The following is a 13437-nucleotide window of genomic DNA, read 5'->3' as shown; positions in this document are numbered from 1 at the left end:
AGTCCAACAGATAGACACTTTTGTTTTATAGACTATAACAGAAATCAGCTTCTTGCATTGACTCAGTCAAGATGCCAATCTCCTCAGTAGCACAGATAGAAGATGCTGTGCTCTGAAGTTTTAAGGATATGCAGCTCTAGAAATAAAGACTGGGAGAAGGAGCTGTTTCCATCTTAATGGGAGCTTTATTCACTGAGTTACTCATGTTTGGAAAACTGTGGTGGATCACAAATGTCAGCAGCACATGCTAATTTTTTGCATGATGTAGAAACCTACATTCTTTCTTCTGGAAATAACTGTTTCAGTGTCAGCGGACATTAAGAACATTCTGGACATTCAAAGTCCTGACTGATGAACTTTTCCTTGTGATTGCTGAAAGATCATGCAGAGAGAACAGAATGGATGGCATTTGCCTGCTTTTTTAGATAAAATGTGCCATTCAGATACTATGCGCCTAAGCAGAGCTGAAGTTTCTGTTTAACAGAGAAACATAATTCTTAACAAAGATTTCTTTTAGAGGAATGTAATAGGATGAAATAGGGCTAGGGAGGAGGTATGGGAGGGCACAACAAAAAATGGGAGGAACACTGTATTCTGTACTAAGCTGGTGGGGGGAAGAACAGAACAGTTGACAAAAGCCCTTTTCTGCTCTCTCCTAGGAACACTGCCAGATTCCAGACTAGTTCTTCTTCTGAGGAGCAGAAAGAGACCAGTGTTGAATAGAGCAGTTTTGAGAAGGAAATATCAAACATAGACAGTAGTGATCTGTAGAGAAGCTCTTCTGTATTAATGGATTTTCCTTTGAGAGGAGATAGAGTTGCAGGTGGAACATAAAGAAAAATTAGTGAGCTTATATATATTTAACATTCTATTGCTTATAATTCAGTTTTTAAAAAATCTTCAAATATAAGGCATTCCTGCTAGTACACAGAGAAAAATTGTCAGAAATCATGAAATTACATCATTTCTAGCATGTATGCTTTATGGGTAGTATATGTATTCTACGTTTTTAGTGATTTTTTTAGTAGTATAATTTTTAAAAGGTACTGTTTTATTTTAGAATCAAATGTATTAACTCTAGCAGGAATCGATACAGATACATTTCTTCTTTTACAACTATCTGGTAGCATTATGGAACTGGGGAAACTAATACTTCAGATTGGAAAAAAGACATCAGATGAAGTTTTGGAAGTGTAAAAATCTCAAACATTCATGAAGCAAACTTTCATATGCAGCCTTTCATACCATTTTAAGTGTGAAAAGAATTTATGTAAGGATATGTTCTATCTTAAGCTTTTTAATGATACTTTTGATAATAACACTTCTACTTGGAATACTGACTTATGAGCAGTTTATTTTGGAGACTGGACATAATGCAAGATGTAAGATGTTTTTTAGCATTTGTGAAACATAATTGAAGCAAACAACATGCAGAATACTTAGAGCATTTGTAGACATACTGAGGTAATTGTGCATGGGCACAAGAGTGTTCCTCAATGTAAATTGTAGGTACCTCTTGGTGACAAGTGGAGTCACCTTGCATTTAGCACATAGAGGGCATGTGCAATTATTCTGGAGCAGCTAAAATAGGATTAATTCTAACTATACTATTTTAATTTATTTGTCAGTCATACCATTTGTTGATTTGGTAAATATTCAGAGAAAACGATAGACTTTATTCTGCCACAAGGATAAAAAAGATAATTACCACTCTCAACCTTTCTTCTGAGCTATAATTCATAGATGTCATGAATACATTGTGACATAAACAGAATGTCAGAAAACTTGTATCCTTCCAATGCACATTCCTGTGGAAATTATCAGTTGTCATTTTACTGCTGATAAAGGAGAGCGTACAGAGCAGCAAAGGAACTTACTAAGTACTCCGGAGAGCTCCTGAGGCCATCCTAGACTAGTGCTGAAGTCAGGAATTGCAATTTTCATGGGCCTGAGTTTATTGCCGTAGTGTAAGAGGAAGATGGAAATCTGGGAGCAAGAGAATAGGTTTAAGTATTACACCAAATAGTATTGAAAAAAAATTGGTATTTACCAAAATGTGATTCTCTCTTTTTCTCTTTTACTTTGAAGGTAATCATGACAGTAGCAGAGGATTTGTTGTGTTCTGCTTCTCAGAACAGTCGCATTTCACTGCAGCGAATGCAGGCTGGATGGCTCCTGATAGCTGCTCTCATGACATTAGGTAGTAGCTTTCTACAGTTCTTCTTAATCTACATTATGGTGTTCAGTGTTCTGTCTCTGATTTTTTGTTTGAGGTTTTGTCTAATTTACTGCTGCAAAATAATTTTTAAAGTCCCAAATGTTGAAATATTTAGAAAAACTTTCTGAGATAAAAATGTTATCTCTTTCAAATTTACTATTAGTTCATTGGGAGCTATGTTTGAATAATAGTGATTGGAGTGGGACTGCTATTAATTAGATAATAAATTTTGAAGTAAATCTAACCAAGTGATCATAAAGAACTTTAAAATATTTGTCACAGCAAAAAATGAGCTAATAATTTGCATTTCCTGCTTGTCAGGCATTTGAAATCTTACAGAACTTTTTAAGATGTATTACTGGTCAGGTTATTGACTGTGGTCAATAAATTATTAATGAAGAACGTATTTTATTTTGGTCATATTTTTAATGTTTTCAGTATTATGTATAACATATTACTTCTGCCCAACAACTCCTTTTTTTATGTTGTTGTACTTGATTAACCTAAAACAAATGTTTGCTTTTCTGAACATTACTATTTATCTTTGCATCTCTTTCATGCTGGTGATCCACAGGGTCTGTACTTTGTAACAAACAGGCATTGTAGCTGGTTTGGTAATGTACTAGTAAATGTGTCAATGGGTATGTAGTGAGATATGAAAATGAAGTACCAAAACAATAAATATTTGAGAAATTACACAAGAGAAGGCTGGGAAAGCAGCATATGGTTTTGTTCACTCCTGCAGAGATTTTGTGAACACAATAAGAAAGAGAAGGAAAGAAAATTTAGTTCTATTAATCCTTGCATTGGCCTGACAACTACCAATCCTTACAGGTCCTGCAGTTGTCCAGCATCATCTGCCACGAATCCTGTTACTGTGGAAGTGCATCTTTCCATCATCCCCTAAAGACCTGGAAACAGAGAAGACACGAGGAGATGCATTTACCTGGCAAGTAACACTGGAAGGTCGTGCTGGTGCCCTCTGTGGTAAGCAGAATTTACTGTCTTTCTCTGCATATTTGTTATATGTTAATTTTAGTTGATTTTATTAGTTAATTTTCTTTCTGAAAGAAAAAGAACACTCCATGTTGATTTTTTTTCACTAGATGGTAAAGTCTATATTCCCTCCATATGTAACATACATGCTTTATAACATATATATGCTTATATATCAATTAATATATGCTTATGTATCATATATGTTTCATTTTGTGGTGGAAAACAAACAAACAAACAAACCCAAAAACCCAAGAGAGTTTTTCCTCTCCTTCTTCTAATCAGTTGATTTTCAAGCAATAAATGATAATCAGGAAGGTTGCTTCTCTTGTTTAGCAAACAAATCACAACAATGACTGAAGATCCAAAGCAGGCTGTGTTCTCTTGTTTATACAGTCTATTATGTTTGGAAAATAGTGGTTTTGTTTTCTACCAGGTAACTTACTATAAGCAAAACAGAATTAGTGAGTCACTCAAACATGTTTGTGAAAATGGAAGGACTTGGGTAAATGTTTCAATTAGGTAGTTGCAATTCTCAGCCAGGAAACAGCACTTGGAATGTGGCTGCTTTCTGGTAGGTTGCAGTTTTTTATCATGAAATACTGTGAATTTGGGGTTCCAAGAAATTGCCCCAGTGATCTTGAAATGCTGAACATGTTTCAGTCTTGTATTCTAGAGTACTAAAGGGTGATTTGCTTTCCAGAAATGTGAGTCTTGGTATAGTAAGCACCCTACTCTCTTACTATTAAGATACATCAGAAGATGTTGAATTCAATAGCAATTTAATTTTAGAAATACCTGAACAATTAACCTTTCAACATTTTTATCTTTAGATGATAGATAATTAATATGGTAGGTTCTTTAGGTGCTTTTGGAAATTAAACTCAAGTTTAGTTTTCTGTAAATTATATACATGCTGATTGGTTCTTAGAGTACAGTAATTGAACTAAATTTTAATGGAAAACTAGTAAAGTAAGCAGTAGGTCACTTATCTTCCTATTTTCTTTTCATTATTATTATGAATTACCATGAAGCTGAGTTACATACCATCACTTAGTTCATAACAGAATGCAAAAAGTAATTGCATTTATATATGCAATTAAAAGTCAGGATATGAATGTCCAAGCTGAGACACCAAAACAGTGCATCTGACTTTTTTCATTTCTACTTTTATTCATTATTAGTGATGTAGTAATGTAATTACTTTGCTAACGTGATTTTTTTTCCTTCAACTTACCTCACACTAAGTAAATTGAAATCCAATTCCTTTTGTAGCTATTAAAAGCTTTGTTTCCCACTGTGCTGGTCTTCTTACGGATGAAGTTGTTCAGAGACTTCTTCCTCCTCTCCCAAGTGCTGTTGATTTATTGACACAGTAAGTGTGTGTAAAAACTGTTACTTGAAAAGCTTGTATTTGATTAGTGCACTTTCTAAAGAAATTTCTTTTCAAGGGACAAAAATCAGTGTTTCTGTGTTTGCAGATTCCAGTGTTGTGAAAAATCTAAGGAAGACTTGATTGCAAGAGTTTTTTAAGTTTGTTTTTATATACTGCTTTTTTAATAAAACATACACATTTGCATTTACATACCATTATTTTTTATTAAATAAGAAACTAAGTTCAAGAATATGCTTTGAAAAACATGGATATTTTTTGTATTTAATTTCAGATCTAAGCTGGAAAGGGTTTTATTAAACTTTTGCTTTTTGAATATAGAACAATTTAATGCATTTGGTTTCCAAGCTCTAACTTAGAGAAATATATCCACAAAAGTTTGTTGTCATAAATACAAATAAATAGAAAGCTTGTTTATTTCTCTAGTATAAAATGAAAATAATGCTTGGAAATGGACAACAGACATTCTGTCAGACCATGTGAAATAAATTGGTTTCCTTTTACTGTTATTTGTGCAAATCAAAATGTACTTCTAATATGTGTAAATTTTAAAAGCATTCAGTTGAAACTGGAGTGTTACATAAAACTTGGAGTCCTTCCTATCTATGACATGCTTTTTATATTTTTAGACTTTCTTCAATATACAAGTCATATGGAAATTCCTTAAAAACACCATCAACAGTTTACAGACAGAAACTCTATGAGTTACTAGCAGTATTGCCCCCAAAGACCTACGAAGGTACGTGTTTCCGTGCAAGGAGAAATCCATTAAGAATACTGTGGGCTCATTTTAAAGTTTTTGTCCAACACATATTCAGCCAGCAAAAATCAGTTCTGCCTTTTCTAAAAAACAAACTTTATTCCCTCTATTTAAGTTTGATGAATTGTAGCAAAGTCACTGTGAGTTTTGAAAAGCTAGCGTTCATGATCTTTTTTCCCTTCTCATATCAAAACAGACCTCTGTTACAAATAGACACTTTTCCTCTATTTTTGGTTGATACTTGAAGTTAGACAATGCTTCAATGATGCCCATTTTACTTTTCCATTAAATCCTAATTCCCAGAGATATAATTTTAGCTTAAACTAATTGGAGATATATACCATTGAAAGAATTCAAATTAATTGATTTAATGAAGTATGTTAGAAATTTTGAACTGCTTTACATTATATTAGAGATATATTAATCTGATTCTGTGCAGATTGTGGATAAAGAGTTTGTATTTAAAGAACAATTTCAACAAAATATGGGGATGGAGTTTTTATAGGAGAACATAACAAAAAGAATCTAGGTCTCTGATCGATTAACTATGCACTGTAGGTGGATGAGTCTACCTTTCAGCTGAAATATTTAATATCTTTGTTGTCTTTAAATCATTTGTTGTACAGTAGTTTATGAACTGCAGTAAGGAGCCATAGTGTCTTTGTCAGCTGTAAAGAGAAGCAGAGGGTATTCTTCAGGATAGAGACAATATGGTGCAACCATGCTCTAAATTAGCTGTGTCCTCTGTATTTTGGAAGGAATCCTTACTCAAATAATCTGCTCCATCTAGTGGTAACTGCTAAGGGAATTGGGGCAAGTCCCTGACCTGTGCCTTAAAGCTGTCGTCACAATAGAAGTAAATATGTAATGAAGCACAGTGTATAATACTCATTTGTGAATGAAAATTATATCTCCACCCCTGAGAGCAAATTATTCCTTTTGCTCTTGTAGTACAGGAGTGACATGTTACAGAATACAAATATTTGGGTGTGGCTGGGTTTGGCACTTTCTTGGTGTGTTTGGGATTTTAGTGTATGTTCTAACTTCATAGAAATTACACAGTGTTTACAGTGTGACCTGCAAAATGTGCCTCTTGTGAGAGACAGCCTAGCTGAGGATGCTGCAAAAACAAAAAGAAATAGCTTGAAAAGTTTGTTATAAATAAGTGGGCACCCTGCTGAAATCTTTGAAAATAGCCTTAGAATCAAAACAGTAATTTGACAGGTGTAGTCTCAGAGGTACCCACACATGTGTAATACAGCAGTATGAGAGTAGGGAAGGAATGGAAATGCATACATTGCCAGAACTTATTTTTATATATCTTAACATACAAGTATGCATAATTTAAAAATGCAATTAAAAGTTTCAAAGGTAAAATTTGAAACAAATACCATTCTTTCCATTTTATTCCACTGTGATGGCTTCATGCAGAAACTGTACGTGTTCGCAAATACTGGGAATTTTAAAAATAAATTATGTGGAGAAACAGTGTCACTATGGAACTCATGATTTTTTTTCAATGTCTACATTTAGTCATTATAAATAGGAACAATATTAGGAGTACTCTGGTGTTTCACAGCAGGGCTCATTTCACATGGCTCAGAGTGACACACTGATTGAGAAGCTTTCACAAGTTCATGGTTTTATTTCTTTTGTATTTGTTTCCTTCATTCCAGGTAGTTAGCCAGATGATAGAAATCTGTAAGTTGTTTCTTTTTGAGAAAACTGATGATGGAAACATTTACCAGGAGTTATAATTTTAGTATTTGTAAATAATGTACAAAACTTGTTTTCTTTAGTGCAACAGGAACCAAACGAAATGGCCAAGAAAATAAACAGTTGAAAACAGACTATTCATATACCCAAGCTTCTTTGTCAATGGATGCCTTTAGATTTCTGAGGCCTGAGATACTGTGATTTCTTTAGGCTCTGCTTGGTCCTTTCCTGCTCATTTTCTGCCTCTTTGATGTTTCTTTTACTGCTGTCATCATTAAAAATCATATCTGCTCAAACAACAGAATGTTACAAAGTTTTACCATGACTGTAAATGAATCATAATTTATTTTTTGCATTATTTCAGCAGTGGCAGATATGAGAAGAGCATATTAGATAAACTTGAACATCAGTGGAATGCATTTAACATGTTTTAGTTGCTGTCTTCCATTGTGTATGAATGGATAAGACTTGTAATTTATCTGATCCAAAGTATGTACTTGTTAAGCTGAGGAGAGGTGGTTCTAAAATGACAAATCATTTACATCATATTTGTGATAATTTTCATGTGTCATTAGTTTTGGATTATAATGTGCTCATGTTTTCAAGGCTAAACATTTATTTCTTGTGAGTTAATACAAAAAGTTTTCTACTATCCAAATTGAAAATTTCACAAAAATAATTTCAGTGGCTTGAATTCTATTAGATTTCTTGATGTTTTCTGTTGTCTGAAATTAATATGTTTTGTCAGACAACTCATTAGGGTTCTTTTCATACTTCAGCTTTTTGTGCTTGTTATGTTCCATGGTTTAAACCATAAAATTGAATACAGGCATTCCCTTCTCTTTCTTAATAGGATGAGATGAATTGCTAGAATGCTGAAACAGCATTCTGGCTTAAAATTTTGAACTGCTTTACATTAGGGTAATATTGTTTAAAGTGTTGAGGATTGCCAACTGTCTGGGACTAAAATAAACCTTTATTTGGTTTAAAAATTCTGGATATCTCCATGAAATTTTATTTTAAAAACTGGTATTGTTCATAAGGGGATTTTTTAAAAAATTTTTTGTCATGATGATGAGTAATAACAAAAGAACAGTCTCTAGTTGTTAACTATAGTAGTTTTTTAAAGGTCAATTTCTATTCCTTTCACACATTGCGCCACATTTGATAGTGCAAACATTTTGCATTTAGATTTGAGTAATGTTTTTTGGAAGAATTACGTACTTGCTTAATTATCCAGGGAGGCAGGCAGAGCACCAGATGCCTGCAGGGGAGACAGGCTGATAGGGCCAGGAGCTTGACAGGTAAGGGAGAGAAAGTCAGCTTCTCAGAATAGGTTCTGTTTCCAGGGAGGGGTAAGTAGTGGTTGCAGCTATCAACTCTGAGTATGCTAATAACTGCTTGTGCTCATGAGGTGCTGAAAAGTGGGTTGCCCCACTTTTTGAAACTTCTGTGTCTTGAAAATTTATAAGCAACTTCAGTGCAAACATGTAAGTGTGTGATCAGCTAACATCCAAATTGAATGCAAGGAATTGGATATGTGGTGTCAAGTGCCCGTCTCTCCCCACTCCCCACATCTTAGTGGTGATAATTCCCAATTAATGGGGGCTTTACTTTTCAATCTTAATGCTCTGGAGGCAAATTCTTAAGTAATATTTATATAAAGACTGAGTACACTCTTCAAGATCAGTTCTGCAGTGTTTTTCAACACAGTTAGAAACCAGTCGTTTCTCATCACGTGTGATTCAGCATTGGAAATGTTCTCTCTCTACAAAGACTATTTTAATGACCTAAATAGTCTGACTCAAAATGCCCAGTGTTGTTGTTTTTGTATTATGTACAGCCTTGTCAGGAATATTATGTGCAACAATATGTGGAATTCCCTTTTAACTACAGGCACATTTATCATAACCTATCATTCCTACAATAAAGTTACAGTAAACTCCTGCTTTGTTTTTTGCATGCAAACTCCTAAAATGGGGGACTGCATTCATCAGCTTTTATTTATCAAACCTATGGACGTTTTAAATTACTTCTGCTTGCCAAGTTCAAGTATTCCTTTGTGATGACATAATACATTCCACAGCATTAATTTTCAGGAAATAGAAGAAAATATGGCTGTATTCATAACTGCCATTTCCCCTCTACTTTATTTGTAAATGTAACTAATTTACTGACTTAGCAGTTGTATGGCATTATGCCTTCTGTAAAGGAAAAGGTCTCTGTTTTTCTGCTTCTAGATTGCTGTCGGAGCTTGGCTTGCTTTGTCAGGTACTGCTCTGTGGCTTCCCCTCTAGCAGAGTCTTTTATAATTAACTATTTGAAAACTAAAGACAAATGTTACATGGATGTTATTTTTTCAGTATAAATGCATTGCTCCCAAAGTTGCTTGTGGCAAGTAACTAACCAATGATTTTGAATATTTTTTCTTTAATTTAAAGGAGACTTCAGTGCTATTCTAAAAGAGTTAGTGACTGACTTGACTGTCACAGATAGCCAGATTGATGCCTCTGCATTCTTGCTTCCATCCCTTTGTCATGAGAATGATCTCCTTTTACTGGGTCCCTTACTGCAGGAGACTGACCACCGATTTATTGAAGAGCAGGTACTTTTTGTTCTATTATAAAGGTATTATTGTATTTTTGTACAATTGTAGTTATTTAGGTCAGTGGCCAAAATATGACTATCACTCTTTTCCTTCTTACAGCTCCTTTTAGGTAACAGCATAGCTGGTGGCAGCCTGGAGTATGACCCTTACTCAATTTATGAAAAATTTGCAAAAGGGGATTCAGTACCTAAACCACTACCTCCTGCATTATCTGTTATCAGTGCAGCAGGTCAACTTTTTGGAGTTATGTTTTCCCACATAACAGAATCTCACAGGTAAAGTAGTAACTGCTGGGGAATTTAGGAGATGTTGTAAGAGGGTCACAGTGTTTGAATGCAGAAGAAAACAGTTCTGAAAAAATAATGAATTGCATAAGTGGAGTCTGTAAACCATCTGAATAGCATTAGACCACCAAATTATTGGATCTTCTCTTTAAAGTTACTGACAACAAGAAGGCACATCCAGCAAGAGGTTATTGTCATAGCAAATGTGTGGACCCAGAAAAATAATGGGTTTTTTTGATAGCCAGACAAAAATGGAAGCTATTTGGAGAGATGTTACACATTTTTTGTGGTGCTTAATACATAATACATTCTTTATAAAAAGTGGATGGGGAGCCCATTCACAAAAAAGGTGCAAAGGAAGATCCTGGTAATTATAGACCAGTCAGCCTGACCTCAGTACCTGGCAAAATAATGGAACAGTTTATATTAAGCGCCATCACGCAAAATTTACAAGATGGCCAGGGTATCAGACCCAGCCAGCACGGATTTAGGAGGGGTAGGTCATGTTTGACCAACCTGATCACCTTTTATGACCAGGTAACCCGCCTAGTGGATGCAGGGAAGGCTGTAGATGTTGTTTACTTGGATTTCAGCAAGGCCTTTGACACTGTCTCCCATAGCATACTCGTAGACAAATTCGCAGGCCATGGCTTGGACAGGAGCACTCTGTGCTGGGTTCAGAACTGGCTGCATGGCCGGGCCCAGAGAGTGGTGGTGAATGGTGCTGCATCCAGCTGGCGACCAGTCACCAGTGGTGTCCCTCAGGGGTCTGTGCTGGGGCCAGTTCTGTTCAATATTTTTATTGATGACATGGATGAGGGTTTAGGGTCCTTTATTAGCAAATTTGCAGATGACACTAAGCTGGGAACGTGTGTTGATCTGTTAGAGGGACAGAGGGCTTTGCAGAGGGACTTGGAACGGTTGGATGGATGGGCAGAATCTAATGGGATGAAGTTCAATAAGACCAAGTGCCGAGTCCTGCACTTTGGCCACAATAACCCCCTGCACCGATATAAGCTGGGGACGGTGTGGCTGGACAGTGCTCAGGTGGAAAGGGACCTGGGGGTGCTGGTTGACAGTCGGCTGAACATGAGCCAGCAGTGTGCCCAGGTGGCCAAGAGGGCCAATGGCATCCTGGCCAGTATCAGGAACGGTGTGGCCAGCAGGAGCAGGGAGGTCATTCTTCCCCTGTACTCAGCACTGGTGAGGCCTCACCTGGAGTATTGCGTCCAGTTCTGGGCCCCTCACTTTAGGAGGGACGTTGAGATGCTTGAGTGTGTCCAAAGGAGAGCAACGAGGCTGGTGAGGGGCTTGGAGCACAAGCCATATGAAGAACGGCTGAGGGAGCTGGGGTTGTTCAGCCTGGAGAAAAAGAGACTCAGGGGTGACCTCATCGCTCTCTACAACTTCCTGAAGGGTGGCTGTGGTGAGCTGGGGGTCGGTCTCTTTCTCCAGGCAACAACAGACAGAACAAGAGGACACAGTCTCAGGCTGCACCAAGGGAGATACAGGCTAGAATTAAGGAGGAAGTATTTTACAGAAAGAGTGGTCAAATACTGGAATCATCTACCAAGGGAGGTGGTAGAGTCACCATCCCTTGAAGAGTTTAAAAAAAGACTGGATGTGGCACTTGGTGCCATGATCTAGTTGAGGTGTTAGAACATGGGTTGGACTCGATGATCTTAAAGGTCTCTTCCAACCTAGAATTTCTGTGATTCTGTGAAATGTGTGCGTGTGTCAACACAGTTCTGTCAAGGTACAAGAATGCTTGTAAGAGATCAAATACTTCTCTTGGGTTTTTGTCTATGTATTTTCTCACTGCATATATGGCGTTTTGGTTTTTTCCACATTTATAAGCACACTGATTACTAAAGCATAAAATTCCTGAAGATTTTTGCATGTAGCTGCTTTTTTTTGTGTGCTTCTGTGTGGTAATATTTTTGAATGCAGCTTTAGAGCAGATCAATTATTTTAAAATTAAATAGCTTTATATTTTCAAGGCCTGCTATAGTTAGATCTTGATCATTAGCTCATGATCATTATAGCTGGTGATGGTTTATAGTTTCCTATGTGGGATGAATCTTTCATCTTGATGAGTTCTGAGTCTTGATGTCTTTTCTACTTTGAATGTTTGAGGTTTAGTGGCGGTTCCAGGCAGGTGTTTGTTTATGACAATACCTGCCAATAAAATTGACAAATGATTTATTTGTTCTTCTGACCTGTCTTTACTTCTTTATTCTCTCTTCATTGACTGCTTTTATTGTGGATTTTTTTTGTCTTTTTTTGCCCTGTCTGTCACCAGCTTTCTGGTTGGTTTTCTTCACTTGTTTCTCAAGACACAAATTAATTGCTGCAGATAAATACATTTTCATTTCTTTTTCCTTTTCTCCTCCTTTCTCAGTTGTAAGTCAAAATGCATTATTCCCATATGTAGTTCCTTTTAATAATGTCTGTTCAATGTTACTTAGATACGTGATTATCTGTCAATACATTTAAGGAGACAAATGTAAAAAGTTCCTGTTCATATATGGAAGTTCATGTTCTAATATGGAATACACTTTTTTTTTTTGTAGTAGACAGGGATGCCAGTTGAATGAAAATGCTCAAGAGTTGATTTATTCCACTATAGATTTTGTTATGGGTTTTAAAATAAAATAAAAACATTTGATTTGTTTCCTTAATTTTCAATTATGTGGCTTCTTTTCTGTTTTTGTTTAAGGCTCCAAGTGTTAGAACAATTGTTGAATTCCATAAAGCAAGCAAAAGGATCTCGACAACAAATAGTACAACTACATGTTGTGTCTGCCTTTTCTACTTCCTTAAAGGTAAATCTGCTCTCTCTCTCTCTCTCCTTTGTTTCTCTTTCTCTCTTTGTTACTAAACCGCAGCATCTCTTGGTTCAAATAGATCAATTGCTGAGGTTTAAACCCAGCCAGGCAGCCACTCACTCACTCACTCCCCCCACAGTGGGATAGGGGGGAAAGAATTGCGAGAGTAAAAGTGAGATAAAGACAGTTTAAGAGGGAAAGTAAAAGCCATGCACACAAGCAAATCTAAACAAGGAATTCACTTCCAGCTTCCCATCATGTTCAGCTGTTTCCAGGAAAGCAAGGCTCTATCATGCATAACAGTCACTTGGGAAGTCAAAAAACCATCACTCCAAGCATTCCCGTGCCTCCTCCCAGCTTTATATGCTGAGCATGATTCCATGTTAAAGGAAGAGCTGCTGCCAGAGCATTGTCACACTGTTGGAGGAGTCACACACAGACCACCTGAGACTCGAACTGCTGGGACAGGAGCCCCTTTGCAGCAGGCAGCCCTGAGAGCAGACAGCTGTGCCCTTTGTCTCTTCATTGTCACATACACTCACACTGATGTTCTTCCACCTTCCTCCAGCTTGACTCTGGATTTCCTGTAGCAGAGTGTCAGGCATCAAATCTATAAAACTAAGTTATTTAATAG

The 13437-nt window shown here is 36.4% G+C and overlaps 1 protein-coding gene across 1 annotated transcript in view; it reads left to right on the top strand.

The window, feature by feature from the left end:
• Nucleotides 1–13437, top strand: part of HEATR5A (HEAT repeat containing 5A) — a 64610-nt gene that overhangs the window by 22998 nt on the left and 28175 nt on the right. The window contains exons 12-18 of the mRNA XM_058807922.1: nt 2089–2200; nt 3053–3205; nt 4490–4589; nt 5237–5346; nt 9525–9688; nt 9791–9966; nt 12695–12800. Of these exons, the coding sequence (XP_058663905.1) occupies nt 2089–2200; nt 3053–3205; nt 4490–4589; nt 5237–5346; nt 9525–9688; nt 9791–9966; nt 12695–12800 (921 nt within the window). The remainder of the gene's footprint in view (nt 1–2088; nt 2201–3052; nt 3206–4489; nt 4590–5236; nt 5347–9524; nt 9689–9790; nt 9967–12694; nt 12801–13437) is intronic.

The sequence above is a fragment of the Ammospiza caudacuta genome, chromosome 6 (genome assembly GCF_027887145.1).
Source record: "Ammospiza caudacuta isolate bAmmCau1 chromosome 6, bAmmCau1.pri, whole genome shotgun sequence".
Taxonomy (NCBI): Eukaryota; Metazoa; Chordata; class Aves; order Passeriformes; family Passerellidae; genus Ammospiza; species Ammospiza caudacuta.
This window is presented reverse-complemented; position numbering and strand designations above follow the sequence as displayed.